General features: G+C 37.5%; 2 protein-coding genes across 3 annotated transcripts in view; both read right to left on the reverse strand.

The window, feature by feature from the left end:
* Positions 1–16713, reverse strand: part of IFRD1 (interferon related developmental regulator 1) — a 47823-nt gene extending 31110 nt beyond the window's left edge. Inside the window, exon 1 of one of the 2 annotated variants that reach the window (XM_074193889.1) lies at positions 16697–16713. Coding sequence is in view for 1 of the 2 variants with exons in the window: in XM_074193888.1 (XP_074049989.1) it covers positions 24–96 (73 nt within the window). In the remaining variant the exon portion in view is untranslated. Of the gene's footprint in view, positions 1–23; positions 105–16696 lie in introns of those variants that run through there. The other variant, XM_074193888.1, reaches the window with a different exon arrangement.
* LOC141493050 (uncharacterized) lies at positions 141–416 on the reverse strand. The gene has a single exon (XM_074193892.1). It carries the CDS (start codon positions 297–299, stop codon positions 141–143), a length of 159 nt encoding a protein of 52 aa, XP_074049993.1. The 5' UTR covers positions 300–416.
* Positions 16714–22342: the final 5629 nt, after the last annotated feature.

Raw genomic sequence — 22342 nt, forward strand, 5'->3', positions numbered from 1 at the left:
GCCGGTGGTAGGACAGCCCTTACCTGCCGCCGCCGCCGCCGCCGCTCCTGTGCCGCCGCCGCGGTGGGAACTGTTCCGCTTCTTATTCTTCGGCATCGTGGGACGCCCGGTGCCGCCTGGAGCCGGAAGTACAGCGAGGATCAGCCGATGGAGCTGCACTTTTTACTCGTGCGTCTGTGCGGCGGGTGGCTGAGAGATAAATCTTCGGCTAACAACAAGGGCGAGAAACGGCGAGGGGAAAAGTGGGCGATGGCGGCAGCAGAAATCCCCGTGAAGAGCTGTGAGCGAAATCGATACATGTTTCTCTCTAGCGCGGGAGCTAAGGCGGGGCGGTCGGGGGCCACAGCGCCTTATGTACCGGGGCCGCGTGTCGTCACCATCTATGGGCGGGGCCTCTGCCCCGACTGACCAATCCGGACGGACCGATCGGCCCTTCCTCCTCGCCACCCCGTATCCGGTCGGCTCTGTCAGAAGCGTAGACTCCCAGTCCCATCCTGCAACGCGCCCGGTGGAACCTAAAGGTCGGGCGGTCGTTGCTGCGCGGCATGCTGGGGGATGGTGTTTCTGGGAGCGTGGCGCTTCCTAGGAGCCCCCCCCCAGCTTCTTTCCGTGGCTGGCCGGCTTCACCCACGTGACTCCCACCTCGTGCCCGCCCCCCCCCGGGTCTCTGGCCAGTCACGAGGTGCGAGCCCCGGGGCCTCCTCCCTCTGACTCAGGTAGGGAGTGTCAGGCTGCACTGGGTCAAGTTCATTGCTTTATTTGTTCCTTAGGAAAATTTCCTTTTTTTCCCCCCTCTAAGAATCCGTTGCCAGTTTACTTGGCCAATTCCTGGGCTGACTTCGGAGAATTTAACAGCTGGTGAAGTTATAAATAGCCAGCCTCGACAGTATTTTTACATGTGACCCCCACGTGGCTGCTTCACTACATTTGTCACTCAGAAGCCTCCACTAGAGACCGCACCCACTCCTCCGCCTCATCGTGGGCAGGGGGTGACCCAGGCTGCCCACAGGCAACCTGGCAGCAGGTCCAGTGAAGCTAGAAGGAAATGCTGCAGAACGCCGACTTGTGACAGAAGATAACTGAGGTTGGAGGCCAACCTCTGAAGATCTAGCAGCTACAATCATGATTCTGCATCAGATGCCTTACAGCTGTCTGACTCTACACAAACCACTTCACCTCTGTGTCTGCCGCAGGTTTCTCATCTGTAAAATGTAAATAATAAGAGTACCTATCTCACAGAGTTGTTGTGAGGATCAAATTAGATAATATTTGTGCTTAGAACAGTAGTAATAGGTACTTAATAAATGAATGATCCCTTCCCTTCTGCTTTCTTTCCTTTGGAACTAGAAGAGGAAATTTGATTCCTCACTTAGGCTAAACCCTCTACCCACTTCCTAGATTTTCTACCTTTCCCCTTCTTTCAGGATTTTACATCAGGAATTCTCTTGTAAGCATTTTCAGTACCTTTCCCCTTCTTTCAGAATTTTGCATCAGGAATCCTTTTGTAAGCATTTTCAGTCTCTTCTAATAAGGCTACCTCCTTTATATTTGCCTACAAACATACTCCATTCTCTTCTCCACAAATCCCTTGCATTATCGTTTCTGTTCCCTGGCTATTCCTGGTACTTGCCCTTCACTGCCTCTAGCTTACTAAGCATACCTTGGTTGATTCTATCTAGACTATCTCATGACTTAGCTTTTTTGTCTCTACACTGCCCCTCCCTTAAAAAAACCTCTTCTATATCAATCATATCTGGAAGCTTTAGTTGTGCTACTTGTAACCAGTTCTGATCTTTGCCTTTCTAGCTACAGTTTTTTTCAAAATCTCTTAGTACCCATGATCTTACTCCATGTCTTCAATTCTCTTGACTTTACTATCACATCAAAATCCCAGTGACCTGGGCCATCTGCTCTGACTCTTAAGGTAGATTTTTTTTAATATCTTTGGCAAATGTTCCAATAAGAAACAATACTTTATCACATTAAATATAATAAATCAAAACTTTACCACATTCATATCTAATAAATAGTAACAAAGACAAATATGAGCTAAAATCTACATTTAGTAAAAGTCAGAAGTAAGCATATAATTATTCCATACTAGGACCTCTATTGTAAGGAAAAATTTTTTTAAAAAGTCTTGATTGGGGGACAGCTAGGTGGCGCAGTGGATAGAGCACTGGCTCTGGAGTCAGGAGTACCTGAGTTCAAATCCAGCCTCAGACAATAATTACCTAGCTGTGTGGCCTTGGGCAAGCCACTTAACCCCATTTGCCTTGCAAAAAACTAAAAATAAAAAAAAATTTTAAAGTCTTGATTGGTAAGAGGTTTAAGTTTCATTTTTATCAGGCTGCATTTGACTATATGAGCTTATTTGGCATTCAGACAGAGCACTTGAGCCTTTAAATCCTCCAAAAGATTGAGAACAATTAGTGACTATAACAAAGTTAACTCTTAGTAAAATTGTCAAATGTGTTTTCCCCCAAATCCCTCAGTGGGCATCATTTTTTTTTCAAATTTTAGTGGCATGCTTTTCAGTTCTCTGACACCTACATCTTTTTTTCCAGGAATTTTAATTGACACATATTAAATGTCCATTGTGTACTACTTATTATTTGTACTACTATACATAAACATGTGCTGCTTAATATATAAGTAGCTTTGGGCATAGGTATCAATTCCTAAAATAAAAAATATTTAATTCAAGAGTAAAGAATAAGATTTCAATGTTGGGCCTAGAATAATACACTCAATTTTCCTTATTTTATTTTTTAATTGAAGATTTTATTTATTTTGAGAATTTTCCTTATTTTAATAGTCTGTTCAAAAGTACTATGTGACTTGGTGTTACAGAAAAAAAGGGTAAAGTGGGAAGGAAAGAGAGACAAAATCAAAACCATTGTTATCCTTTAAGAATTCATTTTCTAATGAGGGGGAACAACATGTACACATATAAATATAAAGTAATGTTAGTGGGTGGGAAAACAGTAGCACTGTTTAGATCAGGAAAGGCCTTTTGTCTGAGATGGCAGCTGAGTTCCAATTCCTGAGGTAATTGGCCATCTGAAGAGGAAGAATGTTCCAGACTAGGAAGACAGCTTGTCCGACTCACCAAGGCAGGGAAATGGAATTCCCTAGATGGCAAACAGCAAGCAATCCAGTTTGGCTGGAATGCAATATGTATGTGAGGGGAGTATTATGAAATCACACCAGAAAAATAAGCTAGAGTCAAAGATCATGAAGGGCTTTAAAGTTAAAATAAGGAGTTTTAATTTTATCCTAAAGAAAATGTAAGTAGTATAACTTCTTGATCAGGGGAGTGGCATGGTCAGCTCTAGGAATATCAATTTGGCACCTGTGTGGAAATGAATTGAAGGCCACAAGGAGACCAATAAGGAACATATATTTCAGTAGTTCCATAGCAAAAGGTTATGAAGATCTGGAGTAGGATTCTATCTATATCAGCAGAGAGAAGAAAAGAGATGCATAATTGGACAGGCAGGGAAATGGGAAGGACAGGAAGAATGAAAAGTTGAGAATAACTCCAGTTAGGTTGTGAACCTGAACAACTAGAAGGGTGGTAGTAGTAGTGCCTATACCATTAAAAGGAAGTTAGGAGGGATGTTTCCCCACTTTATCCTTTCCCTAGGAAAAGCTTAACTTTAGGGAAAAAAACTAATGAACTCATTCATTTTGTTGCTGTTGTTTATCATGTCCCCTAGTCTTTATGTCCCCATTTGAAGTTTTCTTGACAAAAATACTGGAGTAATTTGCTATTTCCTTCTCTTAGCTTATTTTATAGATGAGGAACACTTCCAAATAAGCGTCTAGGGTTAGATTTTAAGTCAGTTAATTCCTGACTATGTGTTTAGTGCTCTATCTCCTACATAGGCAGAACTCTGTGTTTTGTATATAATAGAAGAAAAAAAATTAGATGAAACACAGTTCCATGCTGATCATATAACTTATAGTCTAGCAGAAAACATGCTATCTATGCTAGGTATAAAGTAATACATAAGTATACCAGAGGTGCAAGAAAAGTACTTTTGGAGGAACAAATGAGGAAGTTGTCACCATCAAAGTAAATCACAGAAAGTTACCTGGAGGAAGTTGAAATTTAAAGACTAGGTAGGAATTCAACATAATAAGGAAGGCAAGGCATTCCATGCATAGGAGATGTAATGACTAAAGACACAGGTATTGGAAAGTACAGGTTATATATGGGGATAGCAAGTCATGAGTAAAGACACAGGTATTGGAAAGTACAGGTTATATACAAGGATAGCAAGCAGTCCAATTTAGCTAGCATCTTGAGTATGTGGAGAAGAGTGGTTTTAAATTATGGAGGGCTTTATGACAGAGAAATGATTCTGAACTTCATTCAAAAGGGAGTCATTGAACTGTAATGTACAGAGGAATGATGACATCTTTTTGTAAAGATAGGCAGTAGTATGAAAGTTTGGAGAGGAAAATGAGTGGAAATAGCAAGAAATGATTAATAAGTTATTTTGGTGATGATAAACAATGATCTAAAGAACTGAAGATGAAACATAACTTGTGTATCCTCTGCCAGACAAAGGATGGGTTAGAGTGCAGAAAAAAGAAGTGCTTTTTTTTTTTGGACACAGCCAATGAATGAATGAATTAGTTTTGATGGATTGTGCATATTTGTAGTGAGGGTTTTCTTTTTTTAATTATTTGGGGTCTGGGAGGGCTGGAGAGGAGAAAATAAACTTGTAAAATAAACAAGCAAATAATTTTCTAGTAGTCTTCTAGGGTTGGTAACCAGAGTTTGCATTAGGTGGTAGTTTGAATAGAGCATAGGGAGAAATTTTGTTAAAGCAGAATTCAAATAACTTGGCAAGTAACTGAATATAAGACGTGAAAGGAAAAAAAGTCAGAGATCCACCAAGGTTTGAACATGGCACATTGAACAAATAATGCCACTGATAGAAATAGTGAAATTGGATTTTGGAAGAAATATAATGAATGTGGTTTTGCAACAATGTGCTTAAGATGCTGATGGGGCATCCAGATGGAGGCAATTATTAATGCAGATCAAGGGCTAACAAAAAGAGATTTGAGCTGCCTATATAGACTTAGAAGTTTTCTCTGTAAATGTGAGATTTGAAGCTGTGGGGAAATATTGCTATGGGAGAGAGAAATTAAGAGGAATGAGGGCAGACCCTTAAGAAGTACATGTTTTAAGTGATAGGAAAAAAGAATGAACATCAAAAGAGAGAAGTAGTAGTTAGAAATCTAAGCAGAGAAACCAGAGACTATGGCATTCCTTTATTCAGGATAGAAATGAAAGCTAATAGAGGGTGATCAGTAGTGTGAAATGCTGCAGAAAATTCTGGGAGGATGAATGATTTTCCGCACTTTAATTTTTTCTCTGTGAATAAATTTATTCAAAAATAGTGTTCATAGGATTAGGTGACAGTCTTCCTTCAAAGCAAGGGTTAACTAATACCTCATGCCATGAAGGGTTATATCAGTTCAGTAGAAATTCTTCTTCATTCCATATATTAAAAAAAGGAACCAACCTATCTGATCAGAGATCATAGGTCGTATTCACAGAAGTTTTTTGTTTGTATTTTTATGACTTAAACCTTTTTGTCTGTGGAAACATCTTTTATCCATACATTTTTAATTATTCCTAGGGTTCAGTTTCCAAAGACCCATTTCCTCCAATCTATATGTAGAATGAGTTTTAGAGAAATGTTATGTTTAACATAAGAGTTATACAATTCATTACTCCAGGCCAAACATTGAAATCCCATTTGTAATTTTCCCTTCTTTACTTGTGACCTAAATATTTTATTTTAGAAATTGATGTCAAATGTACCTCTGCGTAAGCTACTTAGATTTCAGTAAAGGTGGTATGGTACGTGATTATTTTATAAATGTATATAATAAATGCAATTTAAAATCTTCAAAAAAGGTATACAGTGAAATTATAAAATCAAAGCCAAATCAAATTCACAAGTATTTAGTGAACATCTATGTATAAGAAAAGAAAACTGCCAGCTCATCAAACATCACCAAAATCTCCAAAATTATTGTAATGCTAATCACTCATCACCAGTCCCAGCTTATTACTGTCCTGTGTCATGCTTTGAAGTCTCAATTTACATTTGTTGCATTCAGCTTTTATTTGCTGTTAAACTATCTGCCTCACTTCAGCAGTTTTTTTCCCCCCTTTCAGACAAAAGTATTATTTGAAACAAAAGAAAATTTAGCTACAAAGAAAAGGAAAGGAAAAAATTTGCTACAAACAAAAAAGGGGAAAATACAAAGAAATGAATGGGGAAAACTATTGCAAGAATAATTATACACTGGGGAATTTTCCTGAGTCATGATCCACTAGAATGCAGAATTTAGTAATAATACTTGTCTATTTTGGATCCTAGCCAGATTATATTTTAGTTATGGGAAATACTAGAGTGCATACTATATGCCAGAGAAATAGATATGGATCTCTGCTGGTCTCACAATGATTTAGAAAATCACAAATTAACACTATATTGTAATTCATTTTTATTGATTTTGTTAAACATTTCCCAGTTACAGTTTAATTTAGTTCTGACAACAGTCGCGAGTTTTATAGACTTCAGTTTTGATACCTCTGCTGTAGGGAGTCAGCAGTGGAAGTCTGGTTCTAGGAAGAGAAGTCAGGGCAATAGGTATAGATAAGGAAGTCATTTCTATTTTATTCTAGTACATACCCATCTCTATTTAGAATAGTATTATTGTATTAACCCTCAGAATGGTATAATAGTGAAGTATGAATATTGAAAAGAGTCTGTTATAGTGAAAAGAGCATTAGCTCTGATGTTGGAGGACCTCAAATGTTTACTACCTATGTGACTTTGAGCAAGTCATTTAATTGCCCTGTGCCTCAGTTTCCTCAACTATAAAAGGGAAGTATTAGATCCAGTAGTTTGGGGCCCCCTTGTAGCTTTTGATCCTTTTCAATATTGAGAGGCTAGGACACTAAACATGGAGTAAGAAGATCAGAGTGTGAGTTCTAACTCTTACTTATTGACCCACTTCTGTGTAGCAATAAGTAAGTCATTCAACCCTCTGAGGAAACCCTCCCTTGCCTCATCTCTAAAATAAGATGATAACGCTTACACAATGTATCTCAAGGGGGTGTAGTGAAAAAATCAAGTGAGCTATCATTATAAATCACATAAATAGTTCTCATTTTTGATCCCAAAGTAATATAACCTCTAAAATAGAGGCAGTTTCTTTTGTAGGTCCACTGTGGAACTTAAAACATTCTGAATTTAATAAAGGATGATAAAGAATAATTTATTAATAAGTCAATCATTAGTCTTTTACATTCCTCTTAAATGTATCAGTGAGGAATTATATTTGCCCCATATTGCATATAGACAAATTGGAAATAAAAAAAAAGATGGGTGTAAGGTAAACCACTCGAGGTTACACAACTAAACTGAGATAATTCTAACACCCACTCATCCAATTCATTATAGAACACTACCCAAAATGATTTATAAATAGCATCTATACACTTTGGGAAGTTTGGGAAGAAACAAATCATTAGTATTTGTCAAGATAATTCATTTTCTGCCATGTACTTAATGGGTTTTACTCAGGCAGCTCAGTGGAGCAAAGAAAGAGTCCTGCACCTGGAGTGAAGATCTGAGTTCAATTCCAGCCTTAGCTGTGGTAGACTTTGAATCCTTTGTCTATCTGTTTCCTCTTCAATAGAATGTGAATAATAATAGCACTTACCTTCCCAGGTTTGTAATGAGGTAGTTGTAGAATGTTTTGCAAATCTTAAAGTACTATATAAATGCTAGTTATTATTATTATTGGATCAATACTATATGATAAAGCAAATAAAATTATTTCCTGGCAATCCTCATAGAAGAGAGTTGTAGAGTTTTTATAACTGAGAGGGATTTGGTGAATCATCCACTTTAATTTTTACTTTTTATTGAATGAAAAACTGAGATCCAGAGAGGTTAAGAAACTTCCAAAGTCACACTACTAACGAATGGCAGAGTTAGAACTAAAATTCATACCTTCCAACTCCTAGTCCTCTTTTCACAATACCATGTTGCCTCTAGCTTTAAGATTTCTATTCCCAGTCATAAGACTTAAGGCAAGAAAAATAGAATTATTTCCCCATCTTTATTCCTACACTCATTTAAAGTTGGATCTCATATATTGCTACTTTTGTTTGTAGATTCAGAAATTCCTTTAAAAAGTTCATAGTTGTCATAGTGACCATAAAATTATGAACCACGACTCTAATGTTCATCTCCATGGAAATTGAAACTTCCCCAAACAGTAAGCCTTTAATAAAGCTGGGTGAACCATGAGGTGTTTACCTCCTGCCTAAATGATAAAATAACTTATAGAATGCCTGAGCTAAACAGGACTATTGGCCTCACAATTCCATAAATGATCTTTAGTTTTACAAAGATCATGAAAACTGGCCCATTAATTGTCATACTAGATTTTTCCCCCTTGCCTAGAGTCATTGCCAGAAAATGTTACTTTAAGTGCTTCAAAGATTTACAGGACAATGGAGTTGAGTCTGTGGCACATATGCAGCCTATCTCTATGCCTACATTTATTTTTTGGGCAGTATCTGTGCTTTCATTGGCATGAGGAATGGCTAATGTGAAGGTAAATTTAGTGAATCAGAGAATTGCCTTTGATCACTGAATGTTTCAGTGACTTGTCCAGAATCAAAAAGCCAGTATGTATCAGGGGGTGGGCTTGAATTCAGTTCTTTCTAATGCCAAGGCCATCTTACTATTTATTTATATTACTAGACTGCTTCTCAAGTCATTTCCAACTAAAACTAAGGCAAAGAACATATAGCAATTGCTACGAAAAATCAAATCAAATTATCTCACAATCCAGGATACATAATTTGCATCATTCAAAGTTGCTCTTCCAAAATTGTTAACAGTCTCTTAATCACAGTCTAATGGCTTTTTCTTGATCCTCATCCTCCTTGACCTCTCTCTTTTCTACTGATATTCTCCTCTTTCTAGGTTTTTATGATATTGCTTTCTCTCAGTTCTCTTCCTACCTAACTGCTTCTTCTCAGTCTTCTTTGCTGGATCTTCTTCCAGGTCATACCCTCTAATTGTGAGTATCGCTCACTTCTCTTCTCTCTCTACATTATTTTACTTAGTGATCTCATCAATCCCCATGAATTCAATTATCATCTCTGTGCATAATTCTCAAATCTATTTCTCCAGCCCTAATCTCTCTCTAGTCATCCATCTCCAGCTGCCTACTGGACATCTCTAACTCAATGTCCTGTAGATATCCTATATATCAAAAACTGAACTCAGTATATTTCCCTTCAAACCTTCCCCTCTTCTGTTCTATGACCATAAAGGGTACAGCCATCCTCCCAGTTACTGAGTTTCACAACCAGATATCATTCTCCATTCCTTGCTCTCTCTCATTCTTTATATATAATCTGTTGTCTAAGTATGCTAATTTTACCTTCATAACATCTCTCAAATATGCTTTCTTTTTTAATCTGACACTATCAGCACTCTACCCTAGTAAAATTCATTATCTCCTCATTCTTGTACTATTGTAATAGCCTGCTGGTTAGTCTCCCTCCCACAAATCTTTCCAACGTTAGTCCTTCCTACATTCATCTGCCAAAGTCATCTCCCTAAATTACAGCTCTAATCATGCCTCTCCCTTACCATTAGTAAATTCCCTGTCACCTCCAGTAAAATTCTGTTTGACATTCCAAGTCTTATTTTAACCTGCACCCCCCCCCATCTTTGTAGTCTTCTTACACCTTAAACCCCATCATGTGATCTACAACCCAGTGACTCTGGCTTTCTTGCTCTTCCTCACACAAAACATTCCATTTTCCATCACATGCACTGTTCCCCAATCAGAATCATCTCTCTCTCTGCATCTGCCTCTTGGTGGCCTTCTACTTCTGGCAAGTAGTCTTTCCCAATCTTCCTTAATTTTAGTGTGTTTCCTCTGTTGATTACTTCAAATTTATATGGTTTGTATTGGTCATAGTTGTTTTAAACTGGAAACTCCTTGAGGCCAAGGACTGTGTTTTGAATCTCTTTTTAACCCTAGGCATTTAGCATAATGCCTGTCATATTGTAAACACTTCATAAATATTTATTGGCTGACTGATATTTTTCCTAATATAAACCAAAATTATATTTAGAAAAATAACATGATTGTCTGGAGAATCAGCATGGTAGAGTAGACAGAAGGATGACATTGGAATCAGGAAGATCTGGGGTCAAACCCTACCTCTGACACCTACTGGCTATATTACTATGACCATGGAAAAATCATTTACCACCCAGTGTCCTCTTGCAGCTTTCAAAATTATAAATTATCTCTTTTGATGGAGGTAGTTTCATTCCCAGGAGCTCCCTATGCTGATAAAAATCACAAATTTCCTCCCTCAACCTTCCAAAAAAATAAAAGAATGCTCTGGGAAATCTAACGGATAGAGAACAGATTGAGGTTTTTTGTTTAGCTTGACATAATTCTCATCAAGTACTGTTATCATCTATTATTTCCATCAAAGATTTCAAAGAAGCAAGAACTCACCTATAATTTAATAATAGTTTTTCATAGCATAAAAACTACTTGTGAAAAACTCACTCAAAAAATAAGATATGCTTTTGTGTCATTGATATCTTTTGAGTCCTGTATTGGTTCAGTTCTTGGAAATGAAACTTCATTTAGATTGGCCTGAGGTGATAAAGTGCTAGGTGGGATTATATCTTTAGGCTCAAAGAGAAGGATTGCCTGAGGCACAATCTTAGGTAAAGGAATTTTCTTCACCTGCCTGAGCATACAAATTAGAGTCAAGTCAGCTTTTTGAAAAAGATACTTTGGGGTTGATACCAGTTTCTTTGGCATGGTGAATCCACTAATTGTATCTAGTTGCCCCTATTGAGATATATTGATTTAATTTTCCCCTCTACATAGTGCTGGAGGGAAGGGTGAAAAGTACAATCCTAGTCAACCTATTAACAAAAACAGTATATTTCAATGACACACTTTTTTAAAGGCCATAAAAACTATTTTTCACCTATCCTCCCATTCCTCTTTCACTCTGTCTCTGCCTCTGCCTGCCTGCCTGTCTGTCTGTCTCTCCACGTAGTGGATAGAAAGCTAGCCTTGTAGTCAGAAAGACTTGGATTCAAGTCTCACATCTGATACACAGTGGTTGAAAATCTGGACAAGGGACTTAATATTTTAGTACCCAGGAAATTCTCTAAGATTGTAAATTGCCCAGAAGATGGGAATCTGCATTTGTAGAGGAAGTTTCTCAGGGAGATGAGTTCATTTAGCCTAATCTAGTTGTTGTTTTTTTTTAAATTGGAAACACAAAATACTCATCTGGAATTTCAGAACAGGAGAAGTAAAGGTTTAGGCGAGCAAGAGGGTAAAGGTTCAGGCATGGAACACAGGTGGGCACCAATAAGAGGAAAGAGGTAAATTAAAAGAAATTCTATAGGATACAGTAGATTACAGGGCCCAGAAAGTCAGTGTTACCTCTAACTTCAAGTGCTAGCTTCATAATCCTAGATTATACCATATTGTGACACTAGAGGTTAAATAAAGAGTCAGTCTCAAAGTCAAGCTCTAAGATCAAGGATGACCTATGACACTGTGGCACTGAATAAATCATATTAAAAGGAAAAGCCTTTGTTTAGACTTTTGCCCTGATCAACAATGAAAAACTTAGGACAAAGAGAATTAAAAGGAGTTTGTTAAAAAATAGACCAATGTGACAATACATTGGAAAGCTGATCACTGGACATGAACAAGGATATCAAGATGGAGTCAGTTTTTAATTGTTAATTTTCAGAATGAGATAAAGACAATTTGAATAAGTCCAAGTAGGTCTTAGGGTATAGGTCATTCATTGTATCTCAGCACCTCCTCACAACTGGCAATTGTGAGGGTACTTCTGTGAGAAGTATAGCAGTTAATATAAAAGCTACAGACTAGGTAATGCCTCCTCCTCTTCCAAGAGAGCTTCCTTCAACAGATCCTTCATCAACCCTAGTTTACTAGCAGGACTGGAAGCAATAGATCACTGAAGAAGCCAGATGGCTCTGTAGCTAGAGCATTGACCTTAGAGTCAAGAGGATGGGAGCTTGCATCTCACCCTCAGAAGCTTAGTAGCTGTGTGACCCTGACAAGTCACTTAACCCTTATTGACTTGCATATAAGACCATCTCCAGTCAACCTGATTCATATCTAGCCACTGGATCCTGATGGCTCTGGAGGAGAAAGTGTGGCTGATGGCTTAGCACAGCCCCCCCCCCCAAATCATCACCTACCTGATTTCATAATCTTCTTTGAGAACAAAGGGCAAACATCATAACTTGCATTTAACCTCTCAATGTTCTAGGCAACTCTAGAAAACAACTTGTCAATAAGGTGCCTACCTGTATTGGTAGAGAGAATTCCCTCATCCTGAAGTTTCCTACACACGTTTACTCTCCACCCCAATTTTAAGGGAATGACTTATGGACCAGCCATAGAGTCAATAATACAAAATACCTCTGTATTCTCTAGGAGATGGTAATACCTTTTTTTTTTTAATTCATCCTAAAGTAATAGTTTCCTAAAGGAGCTTAAGGCACATTCTGAAAAGTGCATTAATTGATAACTATACAGGTACACTAGCTAAAAGCTGAATAATTTTGGTGCCCAAACTATCATAATCTCACATCTGGTAGGAACTCAGAGAGCCATAATGGGGGACAGATTTTTCTTCCCTTCATGCCACTCACTGTGTGGTCTTTTGAAATCAAAAAGGACAAATTGGCCAAAATGCAGCACAGCTCTTATTAATTCATCCATCAATCAATCAAAATATATTAAGTGCCTAATAAGTCCCAAGCACTATGCTAAGCACTGAAAAAAACACACACAAAAGTGAGTCTCTGAGCTGCAGGTTCTTGTTTTCTAAATGGGAATGTGTGCATATGTAGATGTCTGTACAGAAGACAATCTATGGAGTAAAGGCATTAAAAGCTGAGGGAAGGGGAAATTATGCTACACTACTTTCTCCTATCTCAAATTTCTGTACTTTGTTTCCTTTCTTTGTCTTTTTTTTAGGAATATCCACCAAAAGTAAACAGGATTACCAGTTTCTTTGATTAATTTTTTCATTTCTTCTGATCTGTTGACCTCCCACTGTTATCAGTCCATGCAACCAGGCTGGGCAGAGACCAATCACTTCTTGAAAGAGAAATAATAGTAGTTAGGATGTCATTGGCCTCCACAGGAGGTTTGTGCTAGGCTATAACAGAGCTGGGGGAGACCTAGACAGGTTCTATCAAGGGAAGGGAGAGTAGTAAAGATGTGAATTACCTACCAGGTAAAAACTACTAGGGCTAACTTTGGCATTATGGATGTTTTTTACTATTTATAATAACATATCCAAACTTTATTTTGTTTATTTCTTAAAATTTTGTGATAATAATTCTCTTTTGATGCAAAATTTAATCAATTCATTAAGATAGTACAGCATGTTCAGTTTTGATAAAGATGCTAGGCCTATGAACAGACCCCATCAATACCCATAGGAAATTTGAAGTTGCTATGGTAACTCGTAGAAGATGTAGTGCTTGTTAATCTCTCTTTAGTTTTTTGGGGTTTTTTTGCAAGGCAAATGGGGTTGTGGCTTGCCCAAGGCCACACATCTAGTTAATTATTAAGTGTCTGAGACTGGATTTGAACCCAGATACTCCTGACTCCAGGGTCAGTACTTTATCCACTGCACCACCTAGCCACCCCTCTCTTTAGTTTTAAAAGAAAATTTCTCTTTAGTTTTAGCACAGCTTCTTGTAGTCATGGGGTTTTGCAGGTAGATCATCAGTATCAACTCCATAACTTGTCCACTGAAGAGATTTCTCAAGTTAGGGATAGGATATTGAGCCAAGAATTACAGAGTCCTAAACAGTCCTACCAGGAGAGGAGTGATCATCTTTCAAACATTCCCCACAATCCTATAGTACATCTAATAATCCTTGATTCTCTTCCTCAACTCCCAGGAGAAAAAAAAAAAACGATGGGGTAGGTAAAAAGGAGGGAAAAGTTGGCTCCAGAAAAGGGGTATCATAATGCTGGGACCAGGTATGTGATCCAAAGAAACACATCCCTCCTACTCCCTCCTCTCCCACAAATATTAGCATCTTGAGGTAAGGTCTTAGTGACATCTACAGGCATATCATATAATTAAGTAAATCTGAAGACCATTTCTTGTATATTATTGAATGTTTTCAGTTGTATCCAATTCTTGGTGAGCACATTTCGAGTTTTCTTGGCAAAGACACTGGGGTGGTTTGTTGTTTCCTTCTCTTGCTCATTATACAGATGAGGAAACTGAAGCAAATGGGATTAAGTGATTTGCCAAGGGTTACACTAATAATTGTTTGAGGCCACATTCATTTGAACTCAAGAAGAATCTTCCAACTCCAAGTTTGGCAGTCTATCCATTACACCATCCTAGTTGCTCTAACTCTTGAATATTGTAGATATTTAATTCAACTGAACAAACATTTATTAAACAGTATGTAAGGAGTATAGACCTGGGTTCCTGAGAGTTAGAAAGGAGGTTCAAAATTTTGTTTTGCATCAGGAAAGTAATAATATAGCTCAGGGATGAGGTGAATATGACTCATAAAATAGTTATTAAATATAAAATAACAAATATGTTGAAGGAAGGGTTAAATGTTATGAACATCTCTGATACAAAGGTTATACTTGGCAAGATTGATTGACATTAGATTTAGAGGAACCTTGGAAACCAAATTAAGGAGTTTGCACTTTGTAGGCAATGGGAAACAGTTAAAAGACCACTGAGCATGGGGCAGCTAGGTGGCGCAGTGGATAGAGCACTGGCCCTGGAGTCAGGAGTACCTGAGTTCAAATGCAGCTTCAGACACTTAAAAATTACCTAACCATGTGGCGTCAGGCAAGCCACTTAATTCCATTGCCTTGAAAAAATAAAAAAAAAAAATCACTGAGCAGAAAAATGCCATGATGAGAGAGATGTTTTAAAAGATTAATCTGAAGACATATAAGTCTTAGCCCAGTTTTTTTCCTCCTTTTTCTCAAGCTCTTTGATGAATGGTCATTTATAAGGTGCTTGTCATTTTTGCTTTAGCACATGGTTCCTCCCTTTTTGTTATATATATTAAATACACCCTGGCTTATTCTCCTACAGACAAGCTGCTGTATCTACCTCTCAGGGTTTTAGAGTATCTCATTAGTTCATGTCCCTACCATCTGTGTTCTTCTCAATATTAGGTTCCAGATCCATTGAAGCACTTAGCTTTAAATAGTTTTTACAAAAGAAACCTTATTTCTTTTTTTTTTTTGCAAGACTAATGGGGTTAAGTGGCTTGTACAAAGCCACATGGCTAGGTAATTATTATTGTCTGAGGCCGAATTTGAACTCAGGTACTCCTGACTCCAGGGCCAGTGCTCTATCCACTGTGCCACCTAGCTGCCCCTAGAATACTTATTTCAAAGATATAACAAACAAATGCAAAAGAAAAAATACCCTCAGTATCTGGGGATGGCATTCAGTATATAGGAGGAGCAGAATCAGCCTAGCTCATACAGCATTGGTCCCACAAAGTTCATGTCCAGTTGTAGTACATTTGCCAGATTGGTCTTCACTTCAACTTCCACTGGTGGGTATGTATTCATAAAATCACTCTCTGCTGCTTGACTCATTGATGCTAAACTGGCTTCAAAACTCAGCCTGGTATACTATTGAACTCTGGAATGCCAAAGAACCCTCAGGAGCTTTCTAAATCCCACAAAGTCACAGAATTTCCACTTGATTTTCTGGAGTAGAAAAGAATAGAAACGAAGGTCTAAAATAAATTTCTTAGGCTACATGACTTCAAAATGGACAATACCCCAAAACCTTTCATCTTACAACATAATCTCTAACTATGGCTGAAAGGGTCACAGCTCTGGGTCTACTAGGCCTTTAGTCCTTTAGGCTTCTCTGTTCTCAGAGCCTTTTAAATGCTCCTGAAGCCTCCCCTTCACCATGTAATTAGTAAGCTAGAACCAGTTCCAGAATATATATGTATTCTCCTTTTTTATTTTGCTTTTTTTTTGCATGTCAGTGGGATTAAGTGACTTGCCCAAGATCATAGAGTTAGGTAATTATCAAGTGTCTGAGGTCAGATCTGAACTCAGGTCCATATGCAGGCAGTTCAAGGGGAGGGGGCTGACCCCCCAGGCAAGAAAATAGACCCTCTCTAAATCGACTGCTATTGAGTGAGGCCACACAGAAGCAGGTGAGCAGGTATCAAGGCACCATGTTGGCCTGGCAAAGAGAATTGGAACCTCTTTGGGTCTCTGTTTCTCCAGGGCCAGTGTTCTATCCACTGTGCCACCTAGCTGCCCCCATATCTGTGCATTCTCTACTTTCCATTATGCAAGCCATTTTCATTACATGTCATCCTGACTCTCCCAGTAGCAGCCTCCCAGTCTCATCACATAGAGAAATGCCATCTGAGGCACTCTGCACATGCACCAGAAAATCTCAGTAATAATGCCTTTTATAGAATAATTCCTCCTGTAATTTTCTTTTAAAAAATGAAATGATACTATATTATTTTGGAAAGTTCATTATAAAGCAGTTATAACTTACTCAGACAGACGAAGGACCTGAGTCCCAATGACTAAGACCTTGATTTGGAGAATCAGCGTGACCATAAATAGGTTGCCACAGTAGTGAGCTATGAGGACTGGACTATTTCTAGGTCTTCCCTGACAGAAGTGATCCCATGTTTGACCAATGATTAACTGATCTTTTTACTGAGAAGTTCCTTTGTACCCATTTCAGCTATTAACACAAAGCTCTCCAGATCATGACCAATTTAGCTATCATCATTTATCTAATTCAGATTAGCCATGTTAACAAAGTTTGCCAATCACAATGTTCTTATGTTTGATAATGGGGGAGGAGGATACAGCCCAGATGGTCTGCTAATTGAAAGCTTCAAAGGACTCCATCACTGTAAATATACCCAGAAATAGATATAAGGGCACAGTCATAGAGATCTGAGTTCTTGGTCATGGTTCATCATACCTGTACACCATTTGTGATCATTGCCCTTGGGGCAGGCTTATATGCCTAATAAACTGCTGGGCTTATGATCTTTTGAATGCTTGTTGTGTTCACTCTTGGTATCTTACCCTCAAGAGAGTTGCCAATAAGAAGACAATGGAATCATATTCTTATTTCAAAGAAGTCACTTCAAGGAAAATTGTGGGTTATTTATATTCATACCAGTACCTACTAATAGACACATAAGGATAAAGTGTAGATTGGGTGAAAGGGCCAAAGGAATGTCTCTTCTATTCGGGTTATCAGAGATCGGAAAGTGAACCTTGAAAAAACAAAATAATGGTATTTGTAATGGGGCTTTCATTTTCCTGCCTTCTCATTGAGTGGGCAAGGGGCATGGAGAAAATCTGAAACTGAAAATAAAATTGAATTAAAAAAAAGAAAAGTATGGAAGAAGTGTTCAAGAAGGAAACAAAGATTTGTACCCTGATCAAAGGGGTATATTGGAGGCAGTCAGTCAGTAGATGGTCTGGATTTCAACCCCTGTTCACCACCCCCCCCCCCCAGGATCCAACATTGGAATTAGTAAAGCTTGTTAAACAGGGTTAACCTCGATTAGATCATGGTGGCTAAACTGGTTATGATCAAGAAAGTTTTACATGAATTGCCTAAATATAGCTGACCAAACCAAACTGAGCATAGCAACTTTTCAGGAAATAGATGGACCAATCAGTGATCAAATATAGAATTACTTTTGTCAAGAAATAGTCCAGTCCTCATAGCTCATGATTATGGCAACCTATTTCTTGGTCACACTGTTTTTCTGTCTTAGGTGCTTGATCACTAGGACTCAATTGTTTGGTTCTTCTGAGGAATGTTTAATTGCTTGGTGTTGAGTTTCCCTGGAGGACAGTATCTGCTCAGCTACCTTTATTTGACAATTGCCTCATTCCTGTCAACAATATTACAAAAGGAAAGGAGATTCTAAATTTCTCAGGGGTATAAAATAGTTTTCAGATGGTCTTCTTTTAAAGTGATAACACAGTGGAAGTTAGGTGTCGAAGTGGAGAGAGGACTGGCCCTGGAGTCAGGAGGACCTATATTCAAATCGGACCTAGCTGTGTGATATTCGGCAAGTCACTTAATCCCATTGCTTTGCAAAAAACAAAAATATTAAATAAATAAAGTGACATCACTGAGAGAGTCCAAAGAAGGGATGTGGTCTAGTGAAAGGCAAGTCAATAATCTGATAACCAAGAAGAGTTTATCTAATTAGATAATTGAATTACTTATCTGTTTCCTCCTTTTCTGCTGCTCTCCAGATGATTCCTTAATCTCCCCTGGCCATTTTACTCTTTGGATCTGAGGTCAGAGATCTAGCTTTGAGAGTCATCTGAATGAATAGAGGTAATAAGTCACAAAAGTGGATAAGATCCCCACATAAAGAGAATAGCAGGGTTAAGAAGTCAACCTTGTCCATAAAATATCTAGGGTATATGATAAAACCTGGTAAGACTTTGCTACCTCTCATATAAGGAAAAAGGTATAGATGGAGACAGCTAGAATGACTGATATCTAGAACTGGATTAATTTAGGAAAAAAGGAGAAATAGGGTTTCTCTAAGAAGGTAAATCAATCATCATTCTGACATTTATTAGCATCTATTAAATATCTACTATATCAGGCTCTGTTCTAAATGCTGAGGATATAAAGAAAGGAAAAACACTGATAACAAGAATAGTAGAATAGAAGCTGAGGGGAGACCATTTCCAGGTCAGGGAGGTCAGTATATTCAAATATTTCAGCAAGAAAAAAAGTAACAATAACTGATATACATATATATTATATTTGTGTACATATATTTATATAATATAATTTTTAATTTTTGTGAGGTGCTTTACATGAATTATCCCACTTGATTCTCACACTAATCCTTGGAGGAATTATTGATAAAATTATCCTTAAGTTACAAATAATACCCTCTTTATGTCTGAGCTCCAGTCTTACCTCCATCAAGAGCCCTTTTTCATTTTTCTTGCTCATTAGAGACCCACTCAACCTGTGTTTTTCAATACTGGGGAAAGGAAATAAAGACTCAAAGAAGGCAAGTAACCAAACTAGTGTAGCTTGGAGGAAGAATTTGAACCTACATCTTTCTTGTCTCCAAATTTAATATTCTTTCTACTATGCCATGCTACTCCAAAAAACAGAGTTTGGAGATATGGTGGTTATTGAAATAATTTCAGTAGAGTGATAAAAATAGTAGATAGATTATAAAAGTTTGGAGAGCAAATAAACAGAACAAGATGGTCTGATAGATCATTAAGCTGAAAAATTCTATTGAAACAAAAAATTAAAATATGATAATAACGACAGTATCAAGGTCAAGTGAAGATTTTGACAGGTTAAGTGAAATGTGTTCCTGTTTTAAAAGCATGAAGGAAGGAACAAATGGAAAGGAAGAAACTGAAGGCTCTAGGACAAAGAGATTTTTGAAAAGAAAGGAAGGAAAGAATGGAATCAATGGGATAAATGAAGTATTAGTCCTAGATAGAAGGGATATTTCCTCTTCTTAATGAAATAGAATGAAAAAAAAACTAGGCTTAACTAGAGAGATTTTGAGGCTAGGAGACTCACCTTCATAACTCAGGAAAATTTCTGTCCCATGTTCCTTCCTCCTAGAGTTCTCTTCACTGCTTTACAAGATTGTACTGAAAGCCTGTGAAAGTAGTCTGTTGTAAGGTATCAAGTAGTATTTTCAGATATTTCTCCCCAAGAGATTCAAATCAAGTAGGAGAGCCTGACAGCTTCATAGCAAGTTAATCAGTAAACTATAAACTCCTTGAGAAGCAAGATCTGTATGTATCATTATAGGATAGAAATCATTTGATGAATTGAAATAAAGATGAATGAAAGGACTTAGTTAATGGTTCAATAGAAATCATACAGATAGTACAACATTATTACCTGACAACTATGTAGAGATTTTAAGAGGATGCATAATACACCAAATATACTTTTCTATTAGCTTTTTAGGTCCTACACCTGTCCAAATCTGACTTGCTACAACTCAAGTTGTTTTCTCTAGCCTTTATTCCCCACAACCTCCTTCCTCTTCTTCCCTTTCCCTTTCCCTTTCTTCTTCCCTTCCCCTTTTTCCTTTCCCTTCCCTTCCTTCTTTCCTTCCTTTCCTTTCTCCTTTCCTTTTCTTCTCTTTCCATTTTCCTTGCCTTTTCTTTCCTCTTTCCTCTCCTTACCTTGCCCTTCTACTACTTTTCCCATCCCTTCTCTTGTCATTCAAGATGAAGAATATACACCCAAGTGCAATTATAAACACTCTTAAGTGAACTTCTCAGGTCTCTAAAGTAAAAACCCATTCAACATTGAGAGAAATTATACAATTACTCTTCATTATGGAACCAGGGGAAACCATTGGTTAAAGACACTAGAATAAGAATTTTCAAAGTAGGTGGGGTGGGGGGGAGGGAAGTCAGCTTTGCCAGGATTACTTGTGGTCTGGCCTTGGTAATGGAATGGACCAATAATAGAAACTGCTGAGTCAATCGAGAATACTCAGAAAATACCCTTCCAGATAGAGCCTTCCTGCTGTAGTAGTATGTGAATTCTTGTTTCTTATGCCACCCTGATGAGGGGACCTTTGGCTCTCATCTCTTGGCTCCTGCCTTGTTTATAATTATCTTTCTCTTTGTCAAATATATACATAGCTAGATATCTATATCTAGCTATCTCTCTATATATATTTACATTCTGATTTCTTAGTTACTCATTCTGTTGGATTTTTTTATTCACATAATTTTTGCATTAACCTCCTTCAACCTAGTCCAAAAGTCCAGGCACTTTGACCATCCTGTGGCAACAAGTTAGTCTAACTTTTGCTCATCTTTTGCTCAGTGAATTAAGACCTATGAATCAGTACAACTATTCATCAACTAAGAGAAATAATAACTTCCTTGAAAGAAAAATTATTGGTCTTTTAAAGATAGTATGGGGGAGTGGGAGTGGACCAGAGAGAAAGCTAGAATGAAGCATACATATAGTGTAGTAAAAGGAAGGGAAGCAAAATCCAGGGAAGCTATCTTATTAATTTTTTAATCATTTCTGTTTACCCTAAAGATGCTCCCAAAATTATAATCCCTAAATGTGTCTTGTTTTATGCAATAACTCCTCATTTGAAAGTCTTTCCCTTAATAAATATCTTTTTTTGGTAAAATATGGAGATCATAAGATCTAGAGTTTATGATCCTTAGTGATCATTTCATTCAGAGTCTTTATTTTAACGATGTTAACTGAGACCCTGAGAGGTTAAAATCATAATGGTAGTTATTAGGACACCTGGGATTCAAACTCTTAGAATAGTATTCCTCTGATTATATATCCTGTGCTATTACCTCTATACATTTCTGGATATTACTAATCTCATAACTGTCTGATGAGAGAGTCTGGTTTAATTTTCATATATCATCTTCTACATATCAATTTGGCAAACAATAAATTTTTTTTAAAATTATCAATAGTTGATTAATTTGTATTAGCCCAAAACTGGAAACATGTCTAAGAAAAGATTACACTAAATTATGGTATATCTATGTATCTAAATAACACTTATAAATCTGCGTTACATAAAGAGAAGCATTAAGTAAGGTCATATAAAAAGATTACTTATACAAAAAGGTCAGGAAAATGATGGGTAAAACTTTTAGTGTTGTAAGGGCTGAGAGAAAGCAAGCACATTAATCCATTGATGTTGGGGCTTAATTTAACTATTCTGGGAAGCAATTTAGATTTATACCCCCCCAAAAGTTACAAAATTCATCAAACCCTTTGACCCATCCTCTAACTACAAGTTTATAACTAAAACAAGATTACTGATGGAAAAAAAGGATGTATCTTTTTTGAAAATATTCAGAGTTACTCTATTTTTAAAAGCAAAAAAGTTGGAAACCAGCTGTATTTATGGTTGTCAGATATGTTCAAATAAAGTTTAATCAATTAACAATCACAAATGTGCTTTAATTTCATTGAGTGTGTAGTCCTGAAGCTAGTTGAATATGATATAGTGCTAGCATCAAATATGCTTATCATATGAAGGGTCCAGATTATTTGTGGAGATGTCCTATTGCTTTTGAACTCCTTCCCTATCACCCTCAGTTCCAGGAAAGTCTTTTCACTTATCCCAGAAGGCTGACACCAATTCAATTTAACAAA

This window comes from Macrotis lagotis, chromosome 7 (assembly GCF_037893015.1).
Source record: "Macrotis lagotis isolate mMagLag1 chromosome 7, bilby.v1.9.chrom.fasta, whole genome shotgun sequence".
NCBI classification, from domain to species: domain Eukaryota; kingdom Metazoa; phylum Chordata; class Mammalia; order Peramelemorphia; family Peramelidae; genus Macrotis; species Macrotis lagotis.

Excerpts from the sequence above, each read along its gene's own strand:
- LOC141493050 (XM_074193892.1), bottom strand. The coding sequence starts at position 299 with ATGTATCGATTTCGCTCACAGCTCTTCACGGGGATTTCTGCTGCCGCC.